The sequence below is a fragment of the Notamacropus eugenii genome, chromosome 1 (assembly GCF_028372415.1).
Source record: "Notamacropus eugenii isolate mMacEug1 chromosome 1, mMacEug1.pri_v2, whole genome shotgun sequence".
NCBI classification, from domain to species: Eukaryota; Metazoa; Chordata; class Mammalia; order Diprotodontia; family Macropodidae; genus Notamacropus; species Notamacropus eugenii.
The window spans coordinates 712725391-712743066 of record NC_092872.1 but is presented as its reverse complement, the minus strand read 5'-3'; the positions used below and the strand labels follow the sequence as shown (position 1 = coordinate 712743066).

At 40.5% G+C, this 17676-nt stretch overlaps 1 protein-coding gene across 1 annotated transcript in view; it reads right to left on the bottom strand.

Annotated features, from left to right (window-relative positions):
• CFDP1 (craniofacial development protein 1) overlaps nucleotides 1–17676 on the bottom strand; it is a 149030-nt gene that overhangs the window by 128364 nt on the left and 2990 nt on the right. Inside the window, exons 3-4 of the mRNA XM_072636532.1 lie at nucleotides 14548–14773; nucleotides 14131–14258 (exon numbers count right to left, since the gene is read on the bottom strand). Coding sequence (XP_072492633.1) covers nucleotides 14131–14258; nucleotides 14548–14773 — 354 coding nt within the window. The remainder of the gene's footprint in view (nucleotides 1–14130; nucleotides 14259–14547; nucleotides 14774–17676) is intronic.

Genomic DNA, 17676 nt, shown 5'->3' with positions numbered 1-17676 from the left:
CTAAATATAATGGATTTACAATAAGAATTACACAAGACCTAGCAGCTCCTACGCTGAAGGACCATAGGTCTTGGAATACTACATTCTCTAGAGCAAAAGAGCTGGGATTACAACCAATGGTAACTTATTCAGCAAAGTAAAGTAAACTCCTGAATGAAAAAAAATGGACATTTAACAAACTGAAAGACTTTCAGGTTTTTGTGACAAAACCCCCCAGAATTTAAAGAAAAATTTGACATGTAACATTCAGGACCAGTTATAAGGGACTCAATAAGGTCAAATTGTTTACTTGCTGTACGTGAAAATACTAGTGGTACTCATATGATTGTCATCATTATTTGGATAGTTTGAAAGAAAGGCCTGGGCTGAGCTGAGCATGATGGGGTGATTCTAAAAAAATAAAACGGTGTAGGGAGAGATAAAAAGGAATAATTATCTCATGCAAATGAGGCATAAAAGGAAACACTGATACTGAATTAGCTAGTTGGGAGAAGAGCAGAACCTTACTCTCATTGGGAATGGATTAAAGAGGGAACAACATGTATATCTTGAAGGGTATAAAAATCTTCTAAATTCAAAAGAAATAAGAGGGCAAGGGGATAGGGTGAGGGGAGAGGATAAAGGAGGGACACTTACAAAGGTGGGTAGACTAAGGAACAGGAGGGCAAGGAAGTGAGTAGAAGTAAAGCTAAAGAGTGAGGAGGGATAGGGCAAATAGGTGAGAAGGGTAGTGAGAAAAAATAGGAAGGAGGGAAATAAGTAATTGTAGCTTAGAATGTGAAGGGGACAAATATAACCATAAAACAGAAACGGATATCAGATTAAAAATTTGAATTCAACAATATGTTGCTTCCAGAAAACATTATAAAAAGGAGAGATACAGACAAAGATGAAATAAAGGGTAGCAATGGAATTTAGTATGTGAAAAAAAGCAGGGATAGTAATCATGATCTCAGACAAAGTTAAAATAGATTCAATCAAAAGTGAAAAATAGAGAAACTACACTGTGTCAGTAATATTATTCAATACTGTTTTAAACTATTTAAAATACCTAGACAGTATAAAATACCTGAGCACATGCTTACTAAAACAGACACAGGAATTAAATTGACATAAATAAAACACTTTTTATACAAATAAACTCAGATCTAACTAACTGAAGTAATATTTATTGTTCGTGGGTAAGTGAAGTCAATTTAATTTCAAAAATGACAATTTATCTAACTAATCTATTTACCTAATGTCACCCTAATTAAATTACCAAAAAATTATTTATATATTTAGTTAGACAAAATAACAAAATTCATTTGGAAGAACAAAAGGCCAGTAACTTCAAAGAAACTATGGAAAAAAAGGTGTAAAGGAAGTAGATTCAGCAGTATCAGACCTCAAACTATAAGATGAGAGCATTGTTGAAGTATAAAAAAGAGTAATTTTGATTATTTTACATTAAAATTTTCTTGTATAAATGAAATCTATGTAGCAAAGAATAGAAGAAATGCAAAAAACTGGGAAAACAACTTTCATACATAATCTCTCAGATGGGATATGAATGAGTTGTAATATTGTCATGGTGTAGAAAATGATGAGCTGGTTAAAAAAACATGGAAAGACTTGGACTTAGGAAGGAAGATACTATCCACCTTCAGAGAAACAGATGATAGGAGGAAATAAGCATAGTACAGTCATACATATATGTGCATAAGTACATGTGTATGTTTATAGATGTGTGTGTGTGTGTGTGTGTACCCACACTTAACCGTAGCCTTCTTTGGTAGGTGGGAGAAAAGTAAAAAGTAAAGAAAGTAAAAAGTGCACAGCAAAGAACAAAAGAAAACCAACAAGGAAGCAAAGAAAAGCTGACCAGCTTTTAAAACAATGTGCAGTATTTATTATATAAGCTTTCTTCAAATGGAAATTTACTGTTTTATGTTGAATCCTCTCTTATGGTTGGCTGTGTACATGGCAATTTTTTTTTCCCATTTTGCATTTAAGTTTAAAATTTAAAAATTTTTCCAAAAAATAAACAAAAAAAGTAAGAAGAACTTCATCTCTGCCCCTTTTCCCCTTTTACAAATTAAAGTGAATGATTATAGAAATATATGACTTCTTTTTTAATCTTTTAAAGTTTCTTTTCCTTAGCTCCAAATTATTTGTCCAGTTTTCTCAGTAAATTGTACTCGAGTGAATCAGGAGTGCAGATGATTACACATTTTCTTTAGTTAAAGATACATGACAATAGCCGGTAAGGCAGAAATCATCAGTTTTAAGAGTAAGTAGGCTGATTAAAGGAGCTGCAAATTTGTAGACTGAGGCAGCGAGGTGGCACAGTGGTCTGAGTGCGGGGCCTGAAGTCAGGAAGACCTGAGTTTGAATTCAACAACCTCCATCTGCGTTAGTTTCTCAGCTGTAAAATGAGGATAATTATAGCAACTAGCCGCAAGGTTTGTTGTGAGAATCAGAGGAAATAACATTTGTAGTGTGCTTAGCACAGGGCCTGTAAAAATCTGTTTGTAGGTCTGAATTAAGCCACTCTAACATTAGTTATTAATTAACCCCCCCAAAAAATGTAGCCCCTATCTAAAAATAAAAATTAAAACCCTAGAATCTTAAAGGAGAAAGAGTGATGGTGGTAAGGGAGAACAGGTTAAAAAACATTTCAGGATGGGCATCAAAATAAATAAATAAATGAATGAATGAATGAATAAATAAACATAGCCTAGGGGCAGCTAGGTGGTGCAGTGAATAGAGCACAAGCCCTGGCATCAGGAGGACCTGAGTTCAAATTCAGTCTCAGACACTTGACTACTAGCTGTGCGACCTTGGGCAAGTCACTTAACCCCAACCACTTTGCCTTCTCTCCTCCAAAAAAAAAATATAGCCTAGATATCAAGAGGGCCCATTTCCTGTCTCTCAGAACTTTACTCAGCTATGAATATGATTTGGATCTGCACTATGAATTCATTGTCATTAGCATGCAGAAGCTACAAGCCCTAAACTTTCTAGATGTCATTGGTTCTATCTCTTCCAAAAACACATTCATATATAATACACAGACGCAGCAGAAGACTGGATATTAGCAATTAATTCAAAGCATTAATTCAAAGCTTCTTCTCTGTGTCTGCCAGGACAGTTTCCAACCAAAGACCAAATATTTCGACTTCTGGGACTAGGACAGCAAGGACACAATCAAATAAGATGAGTTTTTCACTCTAAACCAAGTTTTATTTATATGCCCTAAAGTGGCATCTAATTCTCAAGCCTATTTCCAAAGTTAGCAGAGAAATTTAAGGAAGGGGCTGGGCAAAATAAAAGGTCATCTGATCAAAATTTTAAAAACAGTGTTATAATTTATTTTGCCCAGAGTTTTAAAGGAAAGCAAAATCTTATTTTCAAAATTTATAAAGATAATGTGGGAAGTTGGCATTTAGTCAAATGCAAAACTGTTAGAGGTCCACAGAGAGTTGTGAAATTTGGTAAGCTATTCAGATGCACTCAAGCTAATCAATCGATCAACAAGTGCCTACTATGCGCCCTGAGCTAGGCACTGGGGACACAAGAAACAAACAAGCCCTATTCATAAAGAGCTTGCATTCTAATGGAGGAGACAAGAACATATTAAAAATATAAAAGGGCTCTTACTATTTTCATGTTATGGCTCCACAAGGCAGTCTGGTGAAGCCTACGGACCTCTTATCAAAATAATGTTTTTAAATACATAAGAATAAAGAGGAAACCTACTGAGAGTTATCCAAAAAAATTTTTAAATAAGTTCATGGACTCTAGGTTAAGAAGCCCTTATGTAAAGGATCAATACGAAATTAATAAATACAAATATATACAAAGTAGTTAAACACAGAATAGTTTGAGAGGGAGGGCACTGGCAATTGGAGGGATCAGGAAAGCCTTCATGCAGAAGATGGTGCCTGAGCTGCATCTCAAAGGAAAAGAGGGCTCTATGAGGCAGAAGTGAGGAGGGAGCACACTCCAAGCATGTGGAATGGCCAGAGCAAATGAATGAAAATGGAAGATGAAGTATCTGGAATGAGCCATGGAGAGAGGATAGTTTAGCTGATCACAGAGTTGTGGGCTCAGGGTCTGAACTAAAGTGTGAGTAGAGAGAAGGGGTCAGACACAAGAGAGATGAAGAAGGAAGAAATGGCAAGACTTGGACAAGTGACTGGATATGTGGGCTGAAGGGAGACTAAGGCGTCCAGGACAAAGATGAGATCATAAACCAGCACAACTCGACAAAGGGTGGCACTTCAACAAAAACTGGAAAATTTGCAAGAGGGAAAGGTTTCTGGGCAAAGATCATGACTTCCTTTTCAGATACATTAAGTGGAAAGGTCAGCATACAGTTAGGAAGAAGAAAAAAGGAAAGGTACACCAGTAGGAAGGTTAGGCCAAAGCGTTCCCAGCAAAGCCTGCTCCACTAGACTCTGACACCCAATAGGATCTAGGCAGCCAGACTGTAGTGTGGAGGGAAAAATGACCCAGTGGGTACTCAACTGCCAGGGCCCGATTAGGACGATCAGGTTACCAACCTCAGAACGGCTTGTGGTGCAATCCTATGAGGACATACTCTTAGAAAATAATTTTAATTTACTTCCATGACTGGAAAGTGGCAGGTGCTCTCAAGATATCTGGAGGCATACTCTCAAACTATACAGCTGTGCAGATGAAAGTCATCTATTTTTTGTCATTTTCTATCAAAGGAATTGGATAACAACTACTGTATAAGTCTAACTCTGAAAATAATGTCCGCCTATCAGGATCCCCACTGTCCCAAACTCTTGGCTCTGTATGCTGATTTATCAAGAAGAAGGCCCTCCATTTTCCTTCTTTGTGTCTTCTCTAGCTCTCTCCAACCATGACAGGAAAACCAACATCTACAAACTTTTAGTTCAAACAGCCATTTCTCCAACGTTTCATCAATACCGCTGAGTGTCAGAGGGCCTTGTGGAGCAGGCTCTGTGGGAGGCTCATCCCTACCACCTTCCTGACAATGTTCCTTTCCTCTTTTCAAAACTTTCCTTGTTGCATGCTGACCTCTCTACTTAAAATGTCCAAAAACAAACATTAGCTTTCCCCTGAAACCTTTCCCTCTTAAGCTCAAGTACCAGTAACCATAGGCTCAGCAGAAGTTTTTGAAACAAGTGTGTTACATGAGTCTAAGGGAGAAAAAGAGGATGGACGGGAAGTCACTATCTCCGTACTCCCCTCTCTTCACCTACTCTGCAATCCAGGGACGCTAGTCTTCCTGCTTTCCTTGCACAAGAGACTCTATTTCCAGACTGGGCATTTTTGTTGGCTGACTCCCATGCCTGGAATTCTCGCTCTCTTCATTCCTATTGCCTGGATGCCTTCAAATCCCAGTTAGAATCTCATCTTCTACAAGAAACCTTTCCTCAGTCCTCTCAACGTTAGTGCCTTCTCTGCTGATTATTGCTAACTCTTTCTGTCTATAGCTTATTTGTACACAGGTGTTTGCATGTTGCCTCCCTCATCAGACTAAGAGCTCCTGCTCTCAGGAATGTCTTCTGCCTTTCCTTGTATTCCCAACACTTTGCACAGGGTCTAGTACGTAATGAGACCTTTAATAAGTACACGTTGACTTAACTTCATTCAGAGGTCATCCAAAAACAGGGACAATTCTGGGAAGGTTTAAAGTGAATAATGTGATGTTTCCTTATGTTCATTATGCTAGTATACATTAAATATTTTTCTGCTTCCAAAGAAAAACTGTTTCCAATGGAGGTGGAACTAGGAAGGCTTTTGTAAACTGAAAAATAATTTTAAAAAAATTTTTGACTAACCTTGTAATTTTAAAACTGGAGAAGAAAATGGCAAACCAATCTAGTATCTTTGCCTAGAAAACCCCAAATGGGATCAGGAAGAGCTGGACATGACTGAAAAAATGACTGGACAGCAACAGCAAATTTTAAAATATTTTCCCCTAGACTCCTTGTCCTACACTGTCCCAGACACCTGTAACCTCTCTTAATCACACATTACATTCGTTCTCTGCACTGCCTAGTAACTTACTGTAACTATTTTAATCTTCCAGATCATCTATCTTCTCATTTGGGGAGAAAAAAAGAACATGAGAAGCTTCAGGTCTTTTAAGCTCAAAGGACAGGTGAAATCAACGAAAAACAGCTAAACTCAGCTTCAAACTGCAAAAAAGTACAGAAATAAGATTTCTATTCTGTTCATTTTGATCCAGGCAAGTACTCTACAAACTGAAAAAAGTTGTGGTAGACAGTGTCCAGGATACTTGTATTAACCAGGGTGAATCAGACACGAGACAAAAGACAAAGCTAACAATTCTAACAAGGAGCATTTTTCTCAGGACTGTTATACTAATGCTTATTGAGCAGACATACTTTCTATCCTTCCTTATTGAATGTCGATGGGCTCACAATCCCAATGCAAACTACTTGTTCTGGATGACGGTAACAGGGCAAAAGGCTAAAGTAGTGTCTCAAGAGAGAAAACAAGAACAGATCTCTCCAGAGGGAAAAAAGCAACAAAACAACTAAGTGCTCCTAGCCCTGAGGAGATGGTGCTTATGAATACACTATCACCTACTGCCTCAGGAAGCAAAGAACAGAGAAGGGGTTGAATCTTCAGAACACCTGGTCCAGCTGTCACTGAGATGGTCAACGCTGTCAGTCATAAGAGACAGCAGCAGTAACCTGGACAGAGGGCCCCTCAGCTGCTCCCAATGAACTACCAGGCAAAGAACTGTCCCTAATCTAAGAAATGAGGATCAGGAACTCAATGCAGTGCTTCAAAGACCTCACAGGTTTGTCCTGAGGATAAAATGAAGTGACCAGTGAAATGCTTTGCAAAAGAAGTGCCTTGCAAATCTTAGAGCACTCCATACACATTAGCAGCTCTTCTAGTCATTAGCCTCTCTAGGGTCACTTCTAACTCAAAAATCCTCTCATTTTTTAGAATCATGATAAGAATGCACCAGATATGAAGAGGCCTCCTATGCCACATCCAAAGGAAACAGAAACTTCCTCTTGGTGGTGTGGTACAACAGATGCTGTTTGTGCATGATGCTCTGGTGACTGCACCCAGTGCCAGAGCTTCCTTAATGATCGCCACACTCACTCTCTTAAAAGAGAGAGGCCTCGATAAGAAGAAAGTCCCTATATCCTCCAAAATATTTATACCAGCAGTTTTTTCAATAGCTAAGAATTGGAAACCAAGTTGTTGCCCATCAATTGGAGAATGGCCAAACAAGTTGTGGCACATGAATATAAAGGAATACTGCTGTGCTGCAAGAAATGACTAATGTGATAAACACAGAGAAGCCCGGTAAGACCTCTACGAACTGACGCAAAGTGGAGCAAGCAGAGTCAATCTATAAAGTGACTATATAAAAACGTCAAAAGTAAATGTAGCAAAATTATAACAATCAAGCAGGATTCCAATGATGACAAATAAAAGGACACCACCAACTCCTCCCTTTGTGGAGGTGGGAGGTCCACAAATGTTACATATTGCCCAGGTTTTCAGGCTTTTTCAATTTATCAAGTGGTTATACTTTTTTTTTCTCTAAAAAAATACTACTTGCCATTAGGAATGGCGGGGGGGGAGGATAAATGAGATACTATGGTGATAATTTATTTTAAAAAGAGAGAAAGAATAGCCTAGAAACCCATATAGAAAAAAACAGTGGAGAAAGCAGTGCCCAAATAACATGACAGGGAGATGGGTCACCTGCTGTGGATCCAACATAAATACACGTATTTCATAAATATATGTATTTATGAATACATATATTTCAGACAGGCAGTGCAGATAATACCATAAGCAGGTTCCAGAACCAAATAAGAAGGATAATATCATGCGAGATTAAATTTGGGAATTACCCAATGCCAGACACAAAAGTCTATGTACTCTACCATGGTGGGCCATAATCTCAGAAATGGAAAGTGACCCAAGAGTAATGGAAATATCCATGGCAAGCAATCAGGCTGCAGCACAATGGTCACATCATTCGATCTCACAAAGCAGAGTGAACAGAAATCACTCCAGGGACGTAGCACCAGAAAAGGTGTTGCAAGAGTGCCAACTTATGAATGAAATGAGTGCTGCACTGGTACCCACAAGGCAAGAAAAGAACCAGAGAAAGCTTCCAGTGTTCTCAACAGATCTCCTAGGAAGGGTTCACAGAAAAACATGGTGAGAATTTCACAGGATGAGAGAGCAAGAGTGGGTTACGATCTATGTCAGAAAAAAATGTTCCATCAAAGACGTTTCCAAGCCAATTTGGTCTAAGTTTACATGACCCACGATGCCGCTGTCAATTCCTTCAATTCCAGGTTCCAAGCAGCACGCTTAGGGCTAAATGTCATAAATACGCTTTCTAACGTAGGAAACACAGGCTGTCTTCAGGTGTTTGGCTCAGGAATGCAGACTGGGACTCCACTACGCAGGGATTCCGTCCTCCAGGCAGCAGGCAGCAAAGCAAGCATGCACTTGCCTTAGATCTGCCCATCTTCTGAAATATGTGAAACTGGTTTGGAGAGCTACCAAACCAAGAATTTAATAGGCAAAGGGGCAAAGAATACTGCCTTAATCTAAATAAATTTCAGTTTTCATTAATTCATAAAGATGAAAAAAGTGATGCATTTGAAATAAAGATAGCTTCTGATAGTGAAAGCTCAGAAATGAGTCTGGGATGGGACTGGCTAGGCAAGATTTCATGCAGGAAAGTTGTATTCAATGCATTTTTCTTCTTTTATCTCAACTCCTTTTCCTACTAAGATTAGAAAACTCTAAATCCAAAAATGTGTACGCTGCTGATAGTTTATTTGGTTCTTAATTTTTCTATTTTCAGGAAGTGGAAAAACCTAAAATACACTAGATTTCTTAAACAGCTTATAGCTCCTATTGTAACAAATTTTTTTTAAATTCAAAGTAAATTCAATTAGTAAATTTGTAATTAGTGTCTTAACTCTAGTTAATATCTTCAAAGGGGGCATTGCCTAGTACAAGGGTAGGGAACCTGTGGCCTCAAGGCCACATGGAGCCCTCTAGGTCCTCAAGTACAGCCTTTGACTGAATCCAACTTCACAGGGCAAATTCTGTCAAAGGGCCACATTTGAGGACGAAGAGGGCCACATGTGGCCTCAAGGTCGTAGGTTCCCCACACCTGGTTAGTGGTTAGGGGTTGAGTGCAGAACCAGGAATACCTGGGTTCACATCCCACCTCTGACCCATGCTGGCCAGGTGACCTAGGACAAGTCACTGAGCGTCACAGGGCCTTCAGGCAGCTCCAAAACTAGCAGTTACAGAGAAGGTGCAATTGGCATTGGTAGAAGGACATTCCTTATCTCTAAGTTCCCTATACCAATGAAATCACAAGGCCAGTCCTGATCTCTAGAGTCTCCATATGCATTTGAGCAAACCAATTTTACACAATTTTACATACATAGTTCCTACACTAATAACATGACTTTAGATTTATGAAGACTACTTCATAGACAAAATAAGTATTTAAAATATTTTCATTCCTACCCCCATCTCCAAGTTTCCCAATTTTTCTCAGGTCCCTTCTGGAGATGATTCATTTCTCCTCAAAAGCAAAAAGATCCAAGTTGCATGATAAAGTCCCAATGGCACAGTGGGCACAGTGCATCCAGGGCAAGGGACAGATACGTAAAGTAGCAACCAGGCAGGTGAGCTCCCACTCTGAGTAACTGACATCACTCCCCCCAGGAGCTGATAAAGAAGATATTCTCATCTTCCCTTTGGTAGCTTTCCCAGTCTGGTTATACCTGACAATATCCACACTCCTTCCCCTCTGTCCATCAGTAACTCACTGGAACCCTCTCAACATCAGCATTATACAAGAAGAACCTGCTTTCCAGCAGAAATACCTTTAGGTCCTCAGAGGCCTGAGCATGAACAAAGATGATATTCAGCCCTTAACATGCCCAATGTGACTAAGGAAGCCTGGGAGTTCTTGACTGAGTAAGAAATAGTAAAGTGCGCGCTGAAGAGTAAGACACTCAAGAACCCTGAGATAAAGGCACCCAAGTACCGTAAAAGTAAGGGACTTGGTTAAAACACTGCTAAAGTGAAAAAACAAGTAAACTGTGCTCAGGTCACAGGAACCTGAAGATTACAACCATCATCATGTGGTCTGTTCAAGCCCAAAATTTCATTCTCATTTTTTTCTGTGTCCTGACTTGCTATCTGGATTGCAAATAGGCCAGATCACATTTAGTCCAAAAATGCAGATCTCGGCCATAACAAGTCCATGCCACTCAATCAAAGCTGTTTTAAAAGGAGAAACCAACTGACTAGATTTCCATTTCTTTTTCATTGCTGGCTCCCAAAATTACAGGATTTTTACGGAATTCAAATGAGCATTACCTCATGCAAGACTGCTTTGTAAGGTATAAAGAGCTACAGAACTGTAAAACGTTATAATCACTAGAAATGACTCTCCTAGCTCACATGTGCAACATAGGGACAGGGACAGGGACAGACCCATGTTCTCACTGGTACGGGGAACTTTTCTTTACAATGCAGAGTGGCACCTTCTGAGACCTCAGCCTAGAATACTGAAAGGTGATCCTCGGGTCACACAGCCAGGATGGGGCCAAGCTGGCTTTCAGGCTAGCTCCAACCTAACATGCCATGCTGACTCTACACATACACACACAAAAGGTAAGTCGGTACTACCTCCTGCTTTGAATTCATTCAATCAAGGCTTCCTTTTATTCTTTCTCTCTTGGAATACAGAATACAGTCACTCCTTTATACAAAGCACAGCCAGAACAGGCCCACAATGCACCATGTTGCATAAAAACACAGCTGTGGCTCACCAGCCCTCCCTGGGATTTTGAGGAGAATCCACTGCTCACTTCCCTCGGTGCGTTTTCCATTTTCTCCTTCAAGTAAGGCATCTCCTGAGGAAAGTTCTAAAAAAGTCTGCTCTGTAGCACCAGATGGAGGCTTCCCTCTGAAACAAGGTGGGGAAGCATGCTGGGTCACAATGTGGATTCCTGGAGCAGTCTGACTAGAGTGGCTATGAGGAGGGTCGGGAAAAGGAGTCCAGGTCCCTCTTCTTTCTCCTGACCCTCCTTGGTGTCCATGGGTATAAGCATCAGTTCTACGTAGATACCTCCCATGTCCGCATTCTTTCCTGGGTTCCAGGCCTATCTCAGCAACTACCTAGGGAACATTTCAAACTGGATATCCTGTAGGCATCTAAAACTCAATGAGTACCAGAGAAAACTCACCCCCTCCCCGACCACATATACCCTTCTGGGAGCCCGGGTTTGTAGTTCCAGTATCCTCTCTACTCCTTACTCTTCCCCATCGCCTACACCCAATCAGCCGCTGTCCTCCGTCCCCATGGAAGTCTCCAACAACCTGCTGATTGGGCTCCTCCCCTCTCCAATGAATGCATCCTTCACCCATCTACACAAGAGAGATCCCCAAAGCATAGCACCACCCATGGACATCCTCCACTCAAGAAGCTCCAGAGGCTCCCTGCTACCTCAAGGCTCCAATACAAACTCATTCTGCTGTGCATGTAAAGCCTTTCACCACCTGACCTCCCTCAGCCTGAAGTTCATGGTCTGGTCCAAGTGGTCTTGGTGATGCTCATCTCACCCTTATCCTGACTCCCTTCTCAGCAGGCTTGTCTCCCCTAGCTGTTGCAGGGCCTCCTGGGCAGGAACCATCAAGCATTTACTTGGTGGATGTGGCCTGAATAATTATTTTTTATTTTGTCATTGTGCATGCTGTTTTCCCACACAGAATGTAAGTTCCTTGAGGGCAGAGACCGCCATTTTGTTGTTGGTATTCCCAGTGTCTATCTAGCACAGTGCCTGGTACATGAGGGGCTAAATAAATACCAACCCAGCTCTGACATTTATTATTTACATGAGCTTAGGTAAATGACTTAACCTTTCTGGGCCTCATCTGTAAAATGAGAACATTAGACCAGATGACCTCGAGGTCTCTTCCAGCTTTAAGTCTAAGATTCTATTGGTCTCTGGACGCTCAAGGTTACTTTTCATTCAAATAGTGAGAGAAGATTCAGCTCTAAAAATATCCATATTCCAAGGTATAGTTTGGTTCTAGTTCAAATGCCTGCTCAAGAGACAACATTTCCACCAATCAAAGCTGTTCCTGCATGTGCTTTCAACAGAAATTCTATTTTAATCTCATTTTCACTTGCTCAGAACTTCCTGAAAAGCCATGATTTAGGACAGCAACTCTCCATGCCTGGCCTGTGCCAAAAAGGTGAATCATTTAGGAAAGTATGTGTGTGTGCGTTAACAGACTCAACTAGCTTTAAAATAGGGAAAGATATAAATACTGGTTTTCTGAGTCCAATAAAATGTCTGGAAATAATATTTTTCAAGTACAAAAAAAAACCAAACCAGGGAAAAATCAAAGTTTAGCATTTAAAAAACAAGATAGGACTTAAAAACATGCCAAGCTAAATTACCAAATCATTTATAATTGGTTGCTACTACTTTTTCCTTACAATCTCTGAGAAGATAATCAAATGCTCCCACCTTGTTTCACAAACAGAAAAATAAAACAAACTGATATCAAGACAACAAGAAATATGCCCAAATCCAGGAAAATCAGAATCTGATTCATGATCGAAATTCAATGCTCCTTTGTGCTGAGTGGATTTGGGATTTTGCTTTTTTGCCCTTTTTTGTATTTCCAGAGCTAGCACGTAGAAGGTACTTAATAAAATGTTTGACTTGACTTTTTTTCTTCTTGACTGACTTTTTTCTTATTCCACTTTTTATTTCCTTTAAAAAAAAAATCTTTGTTATAAGGGATATCTCTCTAAAAGAGGGGAGAAGAATATAAATTGAAATCTAGGTCATACAGAAACAAAATATATCAATAAAAACAGATTTTTATAAAATTCATGATTGTTAATTTCTAGGAAGGCACTTACCAATAGTCTATACTCAACTTGAACTGAAGTTCCAAAAACTCAAGATAAAAATTTAAAAATTTTTTTTGCCATGTTCTCAAATATTTTGGGATTGAGGAAGGGACATATGCTGCCCCCTCCTGGCTGAACGTGTGTTATACAGAGCCTGGGAACTAGCCTTGTTTAACTGTATATGAATAAAACTGGTTTCCTTTGTACTTTTATGTATTTTATTTTATTGCATTTTAAAACATGATACTGAGAAGGGGTCCATAGCACAGAAAAGGTTAAGAGCCCTTGTTCTAGATGCTGACCATGTCTTTGAAAAAAGAAAAAGGGTCAACACCCTTTTTAAGTAAATGATGTAGCAAATTGGTAGCAGAAAAACCATATTAACACAAATAAGGTCAACATACTGAAGAGGTAGGAAATCTAGTGTTTTCTAATAGCAATAGGAATCTGCCAAGCTCCATCTTCTGTCCCTGGCAAAGGCCTCTCTTAGTGAGCAAATGAAGCCATGTGAACCATGACTTTGGGGACAGGCGTCCTGGAAGACCTGTGCTGTTTTCATGTAATGTAACAGAATGTAATGCTGTGTTAATGTAACACATTTCACTCAGACTTTCACTTACACTGCCACTGACTGCTGGTGGTGTTCTGTTGGTCTCTATGAGTCAACTCAATAATCCAACTCTAAACATATGCAGCACCACAGTCAGGACTGATGAAATTTGCTTGAGCTGCAAACAACCTCGGTGAATCATAAGCACACTGCCATAACCTATGTCTAACAAGAGGCAGTCAGTTCAGCAAGTGTAACATACCCTGAGTACGTCTGCGTTATGGTAAACAATTCCCATTCATCAACTCAAAACCAACAGTAAGACTTAGTTCCTTTTAGTGAACCAGCAGCCTTATCTGAGAGTCCAAGGCTTCTTGGGCCATCAGCCTTGTGAAGAAGAGGGAAACCACTTACCCAAGGCCAGAAAGGCATAGCAATGACATTTCCTGCCATACCCACCTGCCTAGCCTGTTTTCTCTGAGGATGCTCTCATGTGTCACTGTTGACATCTTCAATTTAAATACAAGTCCGCTTGCACTCCACAGGAGGATAGACTTCTAGCTCCCGTCTGTAAGGCCCAAACTTCTGAGGAAACTGCTTTTGGATACAGTGAAGGTCACCTTACCTGACCTCTTCACCAGCAAAATCAAACACCTTGGTGATCTTAACTTTCTCTCTTTCGCTAGGTTTCTCTGACTCTTTCGCTGTCACGAGGGATTTGTCTGAACTCTTCTCTTGGCCTTCTCCCTCTGTCTACAAAACACAGCAAAAAAATCCAATCAGTTCCACCAGGTGGTGAGAGATCTAACAGATGGATCCCAGCAGGCAGTTCACAGCTGGTTCACCTCTCACATAAATAAAACTTCGCAAAGGAATTTTGTTCCTACAAAGAAGATGGCTCTTCAACAAAAACAACAGAGAGAGAGCCCTGACCTCACCCAGAATCTGAGCTTCATCATTTGGAGGGCAATCTGAGTTTGAGTTTAAACCCCAGTGGTGGGTAACAATTCTGAAGAAACATTCGCTTCAGCCCTCCACTCACCTTAGTGTGGCTTCTCGGAGGCCGAACCTGGGATTTTGGTCCCACCTCGCTGAGGAAGCTTGCCCAGAGGGCATCATCTTGTCTTTTTTTCTCCTCTTCCGATGGGATGCTTTTTTCTGGTTCTACCGATTTCTCTTCCTCTTCACCACTATTTCCTTCTGTTTCTGCTTCCACCGTGTCTTCTGACTCCTCATCTTCCATTAGCAGTCCACCTTTTTTTCTCTTCCTATGTACCAACAGAGAGTCAGAAAAGGAAAGGAGAGACAACATAGGGAAATGGAGCAAAATTTCAATCATTCCAATTCTCAGTTATCTTAAAGAATTCTGTGATACGCAAGTTTGGGGAAAACTGACCATCACAAAGCTGTTTTGAAGATTCTAAATTCAGACTAAAGGGATTAGAGGAGGTGGTGACCTTATTTTTAGTATTAACCAGTCAGTCAATAAGCATTTCTTAATTACATAATCCTAATAATGATTGGTAGTATTTATGCAGCACTTTATGTTACCTCATCATATGCTCAAAACAACCTTGAGAAAGGAGTGCTATCCATCAAAGTGAAATGACTTGCCCAGCTGGGGTCTGAGAAAGGATCTGAACTCAGGTCTTCCGGAGTGCAAATCCAACACTCTATCCACTGCACCACTTAGCTACTTCTGGTGCCTTCCGATACTCCAGACCAGGGGTGGGGAAACTGCAGCCTTGAGGCCACATATGGCCCTCTAGGTCCTCAAGTGTGGTTCTTTGAGGTTTGGGTTTGATCAAAGGGTGGCAATTGAGGACCTACAGGGCCACATGTGGCCTCAAGGCTGTAGGTTCTCCATCCCTGCTCCAGACACTGTACTGAGTACCAGAGACAACAAATACAAAAGCAGGTGCTACCTTCAAGGTGGGATGAAAACACAGACCTACAGAGAGTAGGCAGGAAACAGTCTTGAAGGGGAAAACACAAGCAGATGGGGAAAACACAAGCAGATAGGGAAAACACAAGCAGATAGGGAAAATGCAGCAAAGGCCTCCTTCCTGAAGGGCTATGCTGGAGCTGAGCCTTAACAGAAGCTAAGGATACTAAAACTACACATGAGGAGGGAAGAAGTCCTAGGCAAGGGAAAGTGCCAGGGAAAGGGAGAGGAGAAAAGAGATGGGGTCCCAGTAGGCCAGTATGGCAGAGAATATGGAGTAACATGCTAAAAGACCAGAAAGACAGAAAAGCACCAGGCAGGAAGATGCATTTACATTTGATTCTAAGGGTATGAGGGAGCCACTGGAGTTTGCTGAGAAAATGGGGTGATGTGCTTGAAGCTATACTTCAGAAAAATCATTGGTGATCTCATCAGCTCCCACGGGTTCAATTCCCACATCTATGCAGATGATTCCCTGATCTCCAGTGAGCTGCAGTTCTGCAGCAACAACAATCTCCTGGACATTTTGAACTGAACACCTTCTGGCTGCCTCAGATGTACAGGCCTCAAATGGAATCCATCATCTTTCCTCCCAAAACTACCCCTCCCCTAAGCTTCCTACAGAGGGTGCCATCCTCCTTCCTGTCCTCATGTTCACGGCTTTGGCATCACCCTCACTTTCTCTCTCTCATTTCATGGATCTAATCAGCTCCCAAGTCTTTGGTAATTTGTTTTTTTACAACATCTCCTGCTTACCTCTCCTATCTACCTCCACAGCTACCACCCTAGTTCAGACCCTCATCACCTCTACTTTGGACTATTGCAATAGCTTATAATTTCTTTTTTACTTTTAGAATGTAATTTTTATTGCTACCTTTTGTTTTTACATCAACTGAATACATCTGTGAATCTTCTCCCTCCCACACAGTCATTCCATATAACCAAGAACATTTTTAAATGGAAAAAAAGAAGAAAAATAGGAAAAGAGAAAGCACTTCGGGCAAAGCTTTAGGCACACCTGCAGTTAGTAGGCAAGTCATGGATGAAGTTCCAGGAGAGAAGACTGAGAAGGTAGGTCAGTTCACACTAACCCAGCCTTATCTGCTCCAGTCCTGAAAATTTATCTTCAAATGAAAGGGAATAAATAGTAGAGAATCTTGCTGCAGACTGAAAAGGCAGGAAACAAACAAGTATTGAAATCTTATGAACTGATTTAAATGTAAATGGTTATTAAGCAAGCTGTTTGTCCAGATGATTATTACATAACAAGCATTAATAATAATAATAATAATACCTCTGTTTTGAAGAAGACTTACATTACTGAGTAATGAGAATGGGTGATCAAAATTATAACCCAAAGTATATGTATCCCAAAGTATACTGTCTTCTATCACAGGACTTTCTGGTGGAGCGGCAGGGAGAGAGGGGAGGCAAAACCAACACCTCCCCCTAACTTCCAGACAGAACTACCCTTGTGACCTGAGATGGTGCTTGAATCTGATGGTGTTTACTGTACAACAGGAAATTCAGAGCATGTACGTGAAGAGCTCTGTAAACCTCAGCATGCTTTAATAAATAAACGGCAGGTATTTAGGTAACCCTTTCTGCTGATGGAATATATAAAATGTAGATAAGTCTATCAGTCCTTTAAGAGACCTTTCTTGATGCCCCAGCTGTTAGTACCTCTATCCCCAAATGGCTGTGTATTTATTTTGTAAATATCCTGAATTTACTAGCCTACGAACATGCTGCACCCCCCAGTAAGATTCTTCAGGGCTGACTAGCAGTTAGCACAGTGCCGAGCACATAGTAGGAATTTAAGAAATGCTTGTTGATGAACTGGCTTTTCCCCAAAATCCTCAGAGTAAATCAACAGCTCACTTTCATTTTTGTGGGCAAAAAAACTGAGTCACAGAAAAGTTGGGGCCTGAAGGAATACAACATATTCATAGTAAAAGAAGGATCAGACCAGGGGTCTCTAGTAAGTATGACAATTTAGCCCATCTTCATTTTGGATCAGGAATCCCTTAATACTTGAAATCTTATTTTCCTTTCCATCAATTAAATTTGTTCTTTCACTCCACACAATCAAAGAGAAAGCAAAAGGACAGCTGTTTTCTAGTTGGGCTCAAGCCCCTGACATGGAGCAACAGAAAAGCTGGCAGCCTCCAGGGTCTGGGTGAGCGGTCTCACCCAGAAAAGGCACAAATGAATGGGGCAGGGACC